The 14,172-nt window shown below is 40.2% G+C and overlaps 1 protein-coding gene across 2 annotated transcripts in view; it reads left to right on the forward strand.

Annotated features, from left to right (window-relative positions):
* The window catches only part of AHCTF1 (AT-hook containing transcription factor 1), a 97,810-nt gene that overhangs the window by 56,567 nt on the left and 27,071 nt on the right, over positions 1-14,172 (forward strand). For both annotated transcript variants that reach the window (XM_034950220.3, XM_024927978.4), the window contains exons 22-24: positions 3,558-3,702; positions 3,779-3,910; positions 4,676-4,826. In XM_034950220.3, coding sequence (XP_034806111.1) covers positions 3,558-3,702; positions 3,779-3,910; positions 4,676-4,826 — 428 coding nt within the window. The remainder of the gene's footprint in view (positions 1-3,557; positions 3,703-3,778; positions 3,911-4,675; positions 4,827-14,172) is intronic.

Raw genomic sequence — 14,172 nt, forward strand, 5'->3', positions numbered from 1 at the left:
TCTTGTGTAGGAAGCAAGAGAATAGTGAGAATTTGGAGACTTTGTTTTAAAACATTTGTTAAATGTTGGCAATGGATTTCTTGAAGTTGAAAGTGTTTTCCTGCTATGGGGGAAACTGGGAAAGAACATTATCATTTGTCATTTGTTGTTAAAAATACTGTCTATACTATTATCAAATTAATACTTGGTAAATCATAAATTAAGTTTATCTTACTCTTGCTAGTTTGTCTGATCAACTGGGTGTAGGTATCAGTTTAAAGTGGAATTTTTTTTTTTTTTTTTTTTTTTTTTTTGAGCTGGAGTCTCACTCTGTCTGCCAGGCTGGATGGAGTGCACTGGCGCGATCTCGGCTCCCTGTAACCTCCACCTCTCGGGTTCAAGTGGTTCTCCTGCCTCAGGCTCCTGAATTGCTGGGATTATAGGCACGTGCCACCATGACCAGCTAATTTTTGTAATTTTAGTAGAGACGGGGTTTTTACCATGTTGGTCAGGCTGGCCTCGAATTCCTGACCTCGTGATCTGCCCGCTTCGGGCTCCCAAAGTGCTGGGATTACAGGCGTGAGCCACCACACCCGGCCTAAAGTGGAAAACTTTAAAAATATATAATGCCTATTATATATTTTATATATATATATATATAACAAATAACATATTGTTTTTGATAATAAGCTATTTACATGCTTCAGTGTTTAAGAGGTAAGAATGATGACACAGTGAATTCCCAACTGCCTGTTTCCTCTTAGTACCCAGTAGTGTGAATAACTTCTAGTGTATTCTTCCTAAGATCTTCTAAACTAATGTCAACAAATGCCTATATGTCCTCTCCCACTAAACCCTTTTAACAAATAAAAACAGCATACCGTATACCCTTCTGACTGTACACCCTTCTGCAATATACTTTTTTCACTTTAGTTTGGTGCTAATTTTATAATTACATAAAGGATTTGCTTTTTAACTATTGCATAGTAGTTCATTATTTGGATGGCTGTACCATTTTATTTTAAATTAGTTCTCCCTTTTTTTTTTGGCGGGGTTGGGGGAACAGAGTCTCACTTTGTCACCCAGGCTGGAGTTAGTGGAGCGGTTTTGGCTCACTGCAACCTCTGCCTCCTGGGTTCAAGCCGATTTTCCTGCCTCAGTCTCGCAAGTAGCTGGGATTACAGGCATGCACCACCACACCTTGCTAATTTTTGTATTCTTAGTAGCAACAGGGTTTCGCCATGTTGGCCAGGCTGGTCTCAAACTCCTGACCTCAGATGATTGATCCACCTGTCTCGGTCTCCCAAAATGCTGGGATTACAGGCTTGAGCTGCCACACCTTGCCCTAATTATTAATAGTTCTCTGTAATGAACATTTAGGTTGTTTCAACCTTTAGCCATTTTAAACAATGCTATGATGAGTAACCACATAATGCACATGTGCCAATTTATAGACTAAAATCCTAGGGTGAAAGGGTGTTTGCCCTCGTAATTGTGGTAGTTTAATTTTGACAAGTAGGGCAAATTACCCTCCATCAAGGTTATGACAACTTAATCCTCCTCTCAATTACCGTATGCTATGTCTTTTATCAACACAGTGTACCAGATATTTTTTGTCTCTTCATCTCATAGGTAAAAATGGTAGTTTTAATATGTTTGGTCTCACTATAATAATGGAATGTATCTTTTTTTAAAGAGCTATTTCTTTTGTGACCTGCCTATTAAAATCTTTGGCTTTTTTTCCTGTGTTGTTGGGATTTTTCTTACTGATTTATAGCCGCTTTGTATGCCTTAGGGAAATCAACCTTGTTGTGAGATTTAATAATGAAATGTTCATCTTATCCTCTATTTTTCTTTATACAAAAATGTTCTGCTTTTAACGTTTCTAGATTTTGGTTTAGGGAAAAATGACTATATATCTGTGCACATGAACACACGCAGATGAACACTCTTCTACACCCAAGTTACAATGATTCCACCGTCTAGTAAGAGAAGCACGAGGCAATTTCAGATGTAAATTTTTAGGGAATACCTCTACACATTGTACTTCTTGAGTTGTTGGCCTGTATAAGCCCTGTGGAGTATGTGGAAATACTCTAGTTCCAGAACAACAAAATTAACAGATGGCCCTGATCTGCCAACAGTGGGTACCATTTGCTTCCCCAAGTAACTTTGTATTCACAGAAAGTCTAGGGCAGTGCAATCTTGCCATTTTTTACTCTGCCTTGGAAGTTGTCAGCCTCCAAAAATTTTAACTGCCAGATTGATCATTACCATTCTTAGTGTATATCTTCAGAACTTTTTCTTTTCTACTTAAATAAATATATAAACAAGTTTTATTGGTTAATGTTTTAATTGTCATTTTCATACTGTTTTTAACTTGCTTTTTAAAAAACTAATGATTTTCCAAGTAAATACATATTTTCCTTATATAGGGCTACATCGTAATTCATTGTTTCACTGTATTTTTTTTTTTTTTTTTTTGAGACAGAATCTTGCTCTGTCTGCCAGGCTGGAGTGCAGTAGCATGATCATAGCTCACTGCAGCCTTGACCTCCTAGGATCAAGCAATCCTCCCACCTTAGCCTACTGAATAGGTGGGACTACAGGCACACATCACCATGCCCGGCTAATTTTTGTATTTTTTTGTAGTTAGGGTCTCACCACGTTGCCCAGGTTGGTCTTGAACTCCTAGGCTCAAGTGATCTGCCCACCCTGGCCTCCCAAAGTGTTGGGATTACAGGCATGAGCCATTATGCCTGGCTCTTACTGTATATTCTTATACTTAATCTTTTGCAATTTTTGCTGGTGTTTCTGTAGACTGTATTCTTTGCATTGGGATCATTGGGTCAAGACCTATATTTAATTATAATTTTTATAGATATGCTCAAGTGAACCTTCAAGATAATCCTGTCGGTGGGGTTTGAGTTGAACACTGGCATTAAAAAAAATAAAAATAAATAAATAACAGTAAAAAAATTATCCTACCTGATTCTGGAAGACTTCTGTGTAAGAAACACTCCTTCACTTAAATGATCTTATGGCCCACAAAGGACGTCTTAGCACCTCTGCATGGTGTCTGAGACTGCCAAATTTAACCCAGGTTCTCCAATCTGATCTTGCTGCAAATCAACCAAAAAACGTCTACTACCAAGCTCTACTCTTCCCTTCCTCATGGACACAGTGTGCTTGTTTCCATCTATAGATCTCAGTCTTTCGCACGCTTCCCACTGAGTGTCACTTCTTAAAAACATGATGTTCCTCTGTCACACCACACCAACCATTCAGCTCTCTCCAGGCCACATTAGTTTTTTGTCTTCTTTGAATTTTTGTCTACTTTGCTTTTTTATTATTTTATATCTAAAAAGCAGCATAAAATTCTTTAAACGTGTCATTTTACTGACATTCTTAGCAAGATTATTATGCAGTACTTAGTATTCAACAAATTTTTAAAGTACTTTTCAATTATTTATAAAGATACTTTACAAAGTATCTTTGAAATTCTACATGTAGATTTCTTGTTTTGTACATTTAAATAGCTTTTTCTAAAACTAAACTTTGATAAATACTGCTTTCAGGTGCATGGTTGAAGCCTGGAATTTTTTGCGGCAACATTGCAATAGGTTGAATATAGAGGAGTTACTGAAGCACATGTATGAAGTCTGTCAGGAAATGGGCTTGATGGAAGATTTACTGAAGTTACCATTTACAGACACTGAGCAGGTAATTACTTACCGATGTAAACTTGTCAGAAATTCAAGATAAATTGGTAGTTTACAATCTATTTTGTTCTTTTTAGGAATGTTTAGTGAAATTTTTGCAGTCCAGTGCCAGCGTTCAGAATCATGAATTCCTTTTAGTGCACCATTTGCAGCGTGCCAATTATGTGCCTGCCTTGAAGCTGAACCAAACTCTGAAGATTAATGTTATGGTACGATTAAAGTTGTCTTATTATGGGGGATAAGAGAATAAGGAAAACTGGGGGCTTTTTTGGTTTGTTATATAAGAGCTTACAGTTTGGTAACCACTGTGCCTAGCATTACCTTGAACTTGGAGAATCCTCAGTTCATCTCTGTAACAGAATTGGGAACAGGGTATTACCACGTAATTCTTTTATGTATGCCATTTATGTTCTGATGTCTGCCTACAATATTGCCATTTCACTCAGGGAAAACAAGAGGAACATGTAGAGGCCAGCAGTAGGAGTTCCATAGTACAAAGATCATTGTGTGGTAGAGGAAGACGTAGAGGCCAGCAGTAAGGGTTATATAGTACAAAGATCATTGGACTTCAAGGGTCAGACTAATTCTCATTTACTCTGTGTGCTTGGGACACACTCTGAGTCTTGCTTTTATCAACTGTAAAATGATAAAATCTCCTAGTGAGGTTGTTTTGAGGATGCACAGAGATGTGTGTGAAGTAGAATGTTGCCTGACACATATGGATGCTTAATAACCATTGTTTTTATTAATTGTGAAGAATCAAGGCTTGGTAGCGAGATTTGGAATTTATTGATGGGTAAGGATTGATAAAACAACTAGATATGTGGATGAAGTTCTTGGTTTGGAAAAATGGATATGTAGGTAGGGGGAAGATATTTTTGGATATTCATAGTTTTATTTTAAATGGTAAATATAGAATTACAGCACCTAACATTTTGAAGGTTAAATTTTTTACCAATTTTGATGTTTAATAGAATGATCGTGATCCTCGTTTGCGGGAGAGATCACTGGCTCGAAATTCTATATTAGACCAGTATGGAAAAATCCTTCCTAGAGTCCATCGAAAATTAGCCATTGAACGAGCTAAGCCTTATCATCTGTCAACATCATCAGTTTTTCGATTAGGTAAGAATTTCATTGAAGAATATCATAATCTATTGGATCAAAAAAGATACTGAATGATTACTTTTCTGAAACCACCTTAAATTTAGCTACTTTCGCTAACACATACAGGCATGCCTTGGAGATATTGCTGGTTTGGTTCCAGATCACTGCAATGAAGTGACTATCACGAGAAAGCTAGTCCTCTGAAGTTTTGGTTTCCCATTGCATAATGTTTACACTATACTTCTAAGTGTGCAGTAGCATTATTCTTAAAACCAGTGTACATACCTTAATTTTGAAATGCAATATTGCTAAAAAATGCTAAGGATCACCTGAGCCTTCTGTGAGTCGTAATCCTTTTGCTAATAAAGGATCTTGTCTCAATGTTGATGGCTGCTGACTGATCAGCATGGTGATTACTGAAGGTTGAGGTGGCTGTGACAGTTTCTTACGATGACACTGAAGTTTGCCATGTCAATTTACTCTTCCTTCCACTAGAGTTTCTCTGTAGCATGTGATACCATTTGATAGCATTTTAGCCATAGAACTTCTTTCAAAATGAGTCACTCCTCTCAAACCCTGCCCCTGCCCTGTCATCTTAAGTTTATGTAATTTTCTAAATGCCTAGTGAGTAACAAACTACTCTACAAGAAGGCAGGTTTTGGTCAATCGGACTTTTTATTATTTGGCTTCTAAGTAAGGAGGACAACACCGGGGAGGATTCTCCAAAGCAGTGTCCAGCTGAGGGAAGGTGACAGGAGGGTTTTCTGGAGAGGGGAGAGGTTGTGTCATTGTGTGTAAGGGAGTGTCCAGCTGAGGGAAGGTGACAGGAGGGTTTTATGGAGAGGGGAGAGGTTGTGTCATTGCGTGTAAGGGAGTGTCCAGCTGAGGGAAGGTGACAGGAGGGTTTTATGGAGAGGGGAGAGGTTGTGCCATTGCGTGTAAGGGAGTGTCCAGCTGAGGGAAGGTGACAGGAGGGTTTTATGGAGAGGGGAGAGGTTGTGTCATTGTGTGTAAGGGAGTGTCCAGCTGAGGGAAGGTGACAGGAGGGTTTTCTGGAGAGGGGAGAGGTTGTGTCATTGTGTGTAAGGGAGTGTCCAGCTGAGGGAAGGTGACAGGAGGGTTTTATGGAGAGGGGAGAGGTTGTGTCATTGTGTGTAAGGGAGTGTCCAGCTGAGGGAAGGTGACAGGAGGGTTTTCTGGAGAGGGGAGAGGTTGTGTCATTGTGTGTAAGGGAGTGTCCAGCTGAGGGAAGGTGACAGGAGGGTTTTATGGAGAGGGGAGAGGTTGTGTCATTGTGTGTAAGGGAGTGTCCAGCTGAGGGAAGGTGACAGGAGGGTTTTATGGAGAGGGGAGAGGTTGTGTCATTGTATGTAAAGGAGTGGTCCCAGTTGTGTAGACTTAGTTACTATGTCAGTATATAGGTCGCATGTCATGGTAAGGAAGTCGTAGCACCTCCTGGGGTGGAGACTTCAGTATGGTGGTAAAGAAAGTTCATTCTGGTTTATCTATAATATAAGTTGTTGGCCTGTCAGGAGATGGTTTTAACAAAGTAGGTGACTAATATTTTACATAGGGTTTAGGAAGAAACTGGCTAAATAGCAGGAGGCTGTAAAACAGGCTGATTGTTGATTAAATTTCTATAATCCTGGGAGACTCTGTCTGTTTACAAATTTTCCCCCTAGAAGTATGTCACTCCTCATTCTTGAGGGCTGAGAGCCGGAGGTCAGGTTTTTTTGTAACTTTTTAATGTTGTTCAGGGATGTGTGTCTGGAGATGTTAAAGGAGTGAAAATTTTTAGATGCTAAATTTAAATATATTTCAGGATCTCTCAGGATAGGTTGTAATGGCTGGTATTGTAGTAAGACCAGCTGTAGTTGAATTTTTTTTAATTTGGAAGATACAAGTTTTATTGAGAGGTTCAAGACGTAGGGATAAGTTAATGTTAAACAGGGTGAAGGGAAGGAATCCAAGGCAGCCTGGCAGTGGGTTTTATATTTTTTTGGGTGGCTGTTTCATGGCCACCATGTCAAGTTGGTTAGAAAAATGAGCCACCACCCTTTTTAGTGGTCCTAGCATTCGAGTAAGTGCTCCCCCAGCTAGCTGTTCCCTTCCTTTTATGGGACAGATAAGTCAAAAGGTTTAGCAAGTTAAGCAAGGCTACAGTGGGAGCAGCAGTCACTTTTTGTTTGCTTGGCATGTAGAGGAATACATGCCTCAGACGGACACGTATTTGTCTGAAGATAGAGACATTTAATAGTTAATGTTATTTGGCTTTAGGTGTCATCTTTATGCAAGGGAGACAGAGGCCCACCTCAAAGATGGTCTCAATCTCTTTAGTCAGCTGAAATTTTATCGTAAGTTGTTGGCATGTCTACTTGTATATACTAGAAACTGGAGTTTGGTACCCTTTGTCATGAGTTTTATTTAGTGGGTTGTCTCTAATATTAAAAAAGATTATAAAATACTAAATATTTTTAATATTAAAATATTAATGGTGATTGTGTCAGGACAGGAGTGAGTTGTATTGAGGTGGCAGGTGGCAGTGTCAGAAGCAGCAAGCGGGTACCTCCCTGTTGGGTCAGATCTTACGTCAGCGTAGTAAGTCTGTGTTGGACGAATATCCTAGTGCCTGTATGTATGTTTCACCTATCGTTGAATAGTTTAGTAGGACTTATACAGTAAGTAGTATTTACTATACATGTGTTAGTCAAGGTGACACAGGGAACGTTTTTGTGGAGGGGATAACTGCAGGAAAGGGGAGCTTGCTCCAGTTTTGTGGGGTGAAAGTGAAGTTTGGGGTCACCACAAATTGCATGGCTTGGACAGGCTAGGCTTGTGGGTGTCTCTAGTATATTCAGTATAGGACAGATTCTTTCCCTTTGCTGTGATGCAAGAGAAATCGACTTAGTGTATTGTCTCTAGTATATTTAGTATTGGGACAGATTCTTTCCCTTTGCTATGATGCAGGAGAAATTGACTAGTGAATTGTCTCTAGTATATTTAGTATTGGGACGGATTCTTTCCCTTGGCTATGATGCAGGAGAAATTGACTAGTGTATTGTCTCTAGTATATTTAGTATTGGGACGGATTCTTTCCCTTCGCTATGATGCAGGAGAAATTGACTAGTGAATTGTCTCTAGTATATTTAGTATTGGGACGGATTCTTTCCCTTCGCTATGATGCAGGAGAAATTGACTAGTGAATTGTCTCTAGTATATTTAGTATTGGGACGGATTCTTTCCCTTCGCTATGATGCAAGAGAAATCGACTTAGTGTATTGTCTCTAGTATATTTAGTATTGGGACAGATTCTTTCCCTTTGCTATGATGCAGGAGAAATTGACTAGTGAATTGTCTCTAGTATATTTAGTATTGGGACGGATTCTTTCCCTTGGCTATGATGCAGGAGAAATTGACTAGTGTATTGTCTCTAGTATATTTAGTATTGGGACGGATTCTTTCCCTTCGCTATGATGCAGGAGAAATTGACTAGTGAATTGTCTCTAGTATATTTAGTATTGGGACGGATTCTTTCCCTTCGCTATGATGCAGGAGAAATTGACTAGTGAATTGTCTCTAGTATATTTAGTATTGGGACGGATTCTTTCCCTTCGCTATGATTGCAGGAGAAATTGACTAGTGTATTGTCTCTAGTATATTTAGTATTGGGACGGATTCTTTCCCTTCGCTATGATGCAGGAGAAATTGACTAGTGAATTGTCTCTAGTATATTTAGTATTGGGACGGATTCTTTTCCTTTGCTGTGATGCAGGAGAAATTGACTAGTGAATTGTCTCTAGTATATTTAGTATTGGGACGGATTCTTTCCCTTTGCTGTGATGCAGGAGAAATTGACTAGTGTATTGTCTCTAGTATATTTAGTATTGGGACGGATTCTTTCCCTTTGCTGTGATGCAGGAGAAATTGACTAGTGAATTGTCTCTAGTATATTTAGTATTGGGACGGATTCTTTTCCTTTGCTGTGATGCAGGAGAAATTGACTAGTGAATTGTCTCTAGTATATTTAGTATTGGGACGGATTCTTTTCCTTTGCTGTGATGCAGGAGAAATTGACTAGTGAATTGTCTTTCCAGAGACCATCAGCCACAGTAATAAAAGGGACTAAACAGCACAGGGAGAAAGAGTCTATTTTTTTATATGGTGATTTATCACCGGTTAAGATTTTTTTCTTTTACAGAAGAGTAATGAGTATAGAGAGTTCTATAAGGGAGAAAGTTTGAATATATCAAGAGTATGGCAAGGGCACATTTACTTAACATGTAATATCCCTTCCCCAGAAGAGAAGCTTGAGATCAGAGACTGGCTTATAGGAATAAGTCGAACCTAGTAGCGCCTGATCTGAGGGCTCTGGTGCAGGATTCACTCAGGAATGATGGCTTTTAGGGTCTGAGCCCCTGAAACTTAGGAGAAGAGTGAGTGCTTAATAATACATGGTCCAAACAGTTTAGTTGGTCTGGAGGTGATTTGGATTTTTGAGTCTTAAGGTGAACCCGGTCTCTAGGTTAATATGGGTGAAGCTTAACCTCAGTGGGAACTAGAAGTTTGTGGTTTCACATGTTTTAAGAGTTTGTATTTTTAAAAATCTACAGCATGTTTTACTGCCCTCTTGGTCTCGACAGCAGCACACTTCGAAGGTTCAATCATGCCAAGCAAGCTCTTCTATATAGTGATTGGAAAGGGCCAAGTCCCATTCCCTTTCAGCACCCATGATAGTGCGATGGGAAGGAGCTTTAGTCAGTTTTCGAGTTTCCTGGCATAGTTTGGCTAGCGTGATCCTTATGTTTTATTACTATGCTTGACCTTTTTAGATGAATGAGGTTTCTTAAGTTATGTGTAACCTCCTCTATTTAATTTCCAAGGCAGAGGACACCCCCTGAGTAACTTTGTAAATGAAGGCAGTTCTGTTGTCACTCTGGATTGGTCGGAGTAAGCCAGAACCTCAAGATGATGTCTTTGAGTAAAGCTCTGACCACCTCATTTGTCTTTTTGTGTGTGACAAGGGTGTATCCCTTTTATTTAGCCAGTAAAGGTGTCTACACTAGTAGGTACCTGAAGTTTTTGGGTCCTGGGGCATCACTGTAAAGTCTTCTTGTCAGTCTTTTCCTGGCGTGCCACTCCAGCTGGACAGCTTGGGTTAGTGGAGTCACAAGGGAGCCCGATCTGAGTATTATTTTGTACAAATTGGAGACACCTGTTAGATCCTTGATCTGTTTTATCTTTTAGATCAGGTATCTTTAGTAACTAATTGCGTAAGGTTTGTTTTGTTTTGTTATTTACCATAATGTGATGATCTATGACCATATTTAGTTAGAGACCACCCTAGGTTTTTGGGAATCTAGGTTCTTTTTTTTTTTTTTTTGTCATTAGTAGTTCATCTTTCTGAATCTAAGTGTGGAAAATACCCTTCCCGTTTGGCTTTAACTCCTGAGGTGAACACTGAGGCTGGGACTTGTGGAGTAGGATGTCTGGGATCAGGGTCATTTGTAAAGTTCACATGTTTGTGTTGTCTTTTTAGTAGCTGTGTCTTTAGGTTATTATTATTTTTAATAACCTCAAATTTTTATTTTCTATTTTTTTGTGACCCTGGCAGTAGGCCACTGCTACCCTTTTAGGTAGCTATACTGCTGCCTCTAATAGCTGTAATGTTTTTAATATTATTAACCTCCTTATAGTCTGCAGTCAGGAGGCCTCAAAAAAAAATGCACTGTAGGCATGGATTACAGAGAAAGCATACTTAGAGTCTGTGGAGACATGATGGCCTTAGCCTGTCCTGAAGATGAGGCTCATCTAGTCAGGGTTCACAGAGGTAGGCTGTTAGCCTCTTTAACTCCAAGTGAGGACAGCACTGTATACCTTGTTTTTCTGGGCCCCTTTCTGTGATGTTACTCTGATTTACGAAGAAAGGCTTTGTTAACTTGAGAGTTCTGAAAGAGTTTGTTTTTTAGGTCCTTTTGACTAGAATACATTTTATCAGTAGTGGTTGAGTATTTGTGTGGGAGCAGTTCCTGGGAGGTGGAAAGAAACATGGCAGGGTTAAGTAAGGATCTGGCACACCTTGATGTGGCTGCCTCTTAATTTAACTTTTTATTGTAACATCCTCCCATCAGTAAGCGAGTGGTGTCTCTGTTTTTAGCGCTCTGGGTAACTGAGGACCTAGACCATTAATGTCTGAGTCATGGTTTGTTTTTAAGCTTTTCTCACTAATAGGCAAGTAGTAACCACTGTCCTAAGACATGGGGGCCGTTTGGTGGCCACCATGTCAAGTTGGTTAGAAAAAAATGAGCCACCACCTTTTTTAGTGGTCCTAGCATTTGGGTAAGTGCTCCCCCGGCTAGCTGTTCCCTGCCTTTTATGAGACAGATAAGTCAAAAGGTTTGGCAACTTAAGCAAGGCTACAGTGGGAGCGCAGTCACTTTTTGTTTGCTTGGTTGTTTTTAGTTTTTCGAAGGCTCAGTTGTATTGTTTGTCTTCTTTAAAAGGGTCTGACTCCAGCTCTTGTAGCTTTTTATAAAAAGGCTTTGTTAAAATACCCGAATTGGGAATTTATATGTGACAGAATCCGGCCATTTTCAAGAATTTTTGGTTCTGAGGAGGAGGTATTTGATACACAGCCATTTTCCTGTCCTGGGAAGGACACCCCTGTCCCTGAGAAATTAAATAGCCTAGGGCTTTTTTTTTTTTTTTTTTTTGAGGTTTTATACCCTCTTTTAGCTAGAAAGTTTAGGGTACAGTATTTATACTAGATTCCTCTTTAGAGGAGCTAGTAATTAAAATATTGCTTACATATTATACTTTTCTCTTTTAAATGTAAAATTCCTATAATCCCTGGAGACCCTCTATCTGTTTACACTTTATCATTTCAACACTGTAGATTCTGTCTCAAGAAACCACTTCCTCATTTATTCATGTTTTATCATGAGATTACAGCAATTCATCACATCTTTAGTCTGTTTTTGTTTTTTTAAGAGACAAGGTCTTTGTCTGTCACAGATGCTCTAGTACAGTGGTATAATCAGAGCTCATTGTAGCCTTGACCTTCTGAGCTCAAGTGATCCTCCTGCCTCAGCTTTCCGAGTGGCTGAGACTGCAACCGCGCCTGGGTATTTTTTGTAGAGAGGGCCTCACTATGTCGCCCAGGCTATTCTCAAACTCATGGCCTCAAGTGATCCTCCCACCTTGGCCTCCAAAAGTACTGGGATTACAGGCATGAGCCATCATGCCTGGCCTAGGCTCTGCTTCTCATTCTAGTTCTCTTGCTCTTTCCCCCATATCTGCAGTTGTTTTCTCCACTGAAGTCTTGAAGCCCTCAAAGTTATTCATGAAAGATGGAATCACCTTCTTACAAACTCCTTTTAATGTGCATAGTTTGACTCCTCCCAGGAATTATGAATGTGCTGAATGGCATCTAGAATGGTGAATCCTTTCCAGAAGGTTTTCAAAGGACTTTGTTCGGATCTCTCAGAGGAATCACTATCTGTGACAGCTATAGCTTTATGAAATGTATTTCTAAATTATATCTTGAAAATTGCGATTACTGTGATCCAGGGTTACAGAATGGATGTTGTGTTTTCATGCCTGCTAACAGCATTCGTCTCCCTGTACATCATCAGAGCTCCTGGGTGACCAGGGGCATTATCAGTGAGCAGTAATATTTGAAAAGACTTTTTTTTTTTCTGAACAGTTCTCAACAGTAGGCTTAAAATATTCGGTAAACCATGCTGTCAACAGATGTGTTTTCATCTAGGCTTTTTCCACTGATAGAAGACAGGCATAGTAGATTTCCCATCATTTATAAGGGCCTTAGGATTTTTGGAATGGTGATTGCCTTTAATTTAAAGTCATCAGCTACATTAACCACTAACAGCAGAGTCACCCTGTCCTTTGAAGCCAGGCATTGACTTCTCCATTCATGTGTTCACTGACGTAGCACTTTTAATTTCCTTCAGGTTCTTTTTTGCATTTACAACTTGGCTAACTGGCATAAGAGGTCTAGCTTTTGATTTAAAGTCCTAGACATGTGACTCCTCCTTTCACATGAACACTTGAGGTGTTTGTAGGGTTATTAGTTGGCTTTGGATATTGTCAGTCTCAAGGAATAAGGGAGGTCCTCGGGGAAAGGGAGAGACACGGGGGAACAGTTAGTCAGTGGAGTAAGTACACGCTGTTGAAAAAATGGTGCCAGTAGACTTGCTGGACACAGGGTTGCCACAGACCTTCAATTTGTTTAAAAAAACAAAACACACGGCCAGGCGCGTTGGCTCACGCCTGTAATCCCAGCACTTTGGGAGGCCAAGGCGGGCGGATCACGAGGTCAGGAGATCGAGACCACCCTGGCTAACATGGTGAAACCCCGTCTCTACTAAAAATAGAAAAAGTTAGCCAGGTGTGGTGGCGGGCGCCTGTAGTCCCAGCTACTCAGCAGGCTGAGGCAGGAGAATGGCATGAACCCGGGAGGCAGAACTTGCAGTGAGCCGAGATCACACCACTGCACTCCAACCTGGGTGACAGAGCGAGACTCCATCTCAAAAAAAAAAAAAACAAAAAACACACACACAGTGAAGCAAAGCACAATAAAATGAGGTAGACCTGTACTCATTCATCACGTGGTACTTTTTTATTGGCTGCTCTGTAACCCAAGAAATGTAAGGCTTTCTTAGAAGATTTGACTGTTTATTTACTAGTGTATGCATAATGAAAGAACTCCTATTTCAGTTGAAGGCACATGTCCAACTTCTAGAAAACACAAAGAATAACTTTTTTTTTTTTTACCACTTACCAAAAGCCCAACTTCCTAAATCCAGCATAGCTATAATGAAACAAAATGTAGGCCAGGCCGGTGGCTCACACCTGTATCCCAGCACTTTGAGAGGCCGAGGAGGGAGGATCACTTGAGGCCCGGAGTTTGAGACCAGTCTGGCCAACATGGTGAAACCCTGTCTCTACTAAAAATACAAAAATTGCCAGGCGCAGTGGCTCACGCCTGTAATCCCAGCACTTTGGGAGGCCAAGGCGGGTGGATCACATGAGGTCAGGAGTTCAAGACCAGCCTGGCCAACATGGTGAAACCCTTTACTTAAAAATACAAAAATTAGCGTGGTGGCACATTCCTGTAGTCCCAGCTACTTGGGAGGCTAAGGCAGGAAAATCACTTGAGTCTGGCAGGCAGAGGTTGCAGTGAGCCAAGATTGTGCCACTGCACTCCAGCCTGGGCTACAGAGCAAGACTCTGTCTCAAAAAAAAAAAAAAAAAAAAAATTAGCCGGGCTTGGTGGCCATGCCTGTAATCCCATCTACTTGGGAGGCTGAGGCAGGAGAATCGCTTGAACCCAGGAGGCAGAGGGTGC

This window comes from Pan paniscus, chromosome 1 (assembly GCF_029289425.2).
Source record: "Pan paniscus chromosome 1, NHGRI_mPanPan1-v2.0_pri, whole genome shotgun sequence".
NCBI classification, from domain to species: domain Eukaryota; kingdom Metazoa; phylum Chordata; class Mammalia; order Primates; family Hominidae; genus Pan; species Pan paniscus.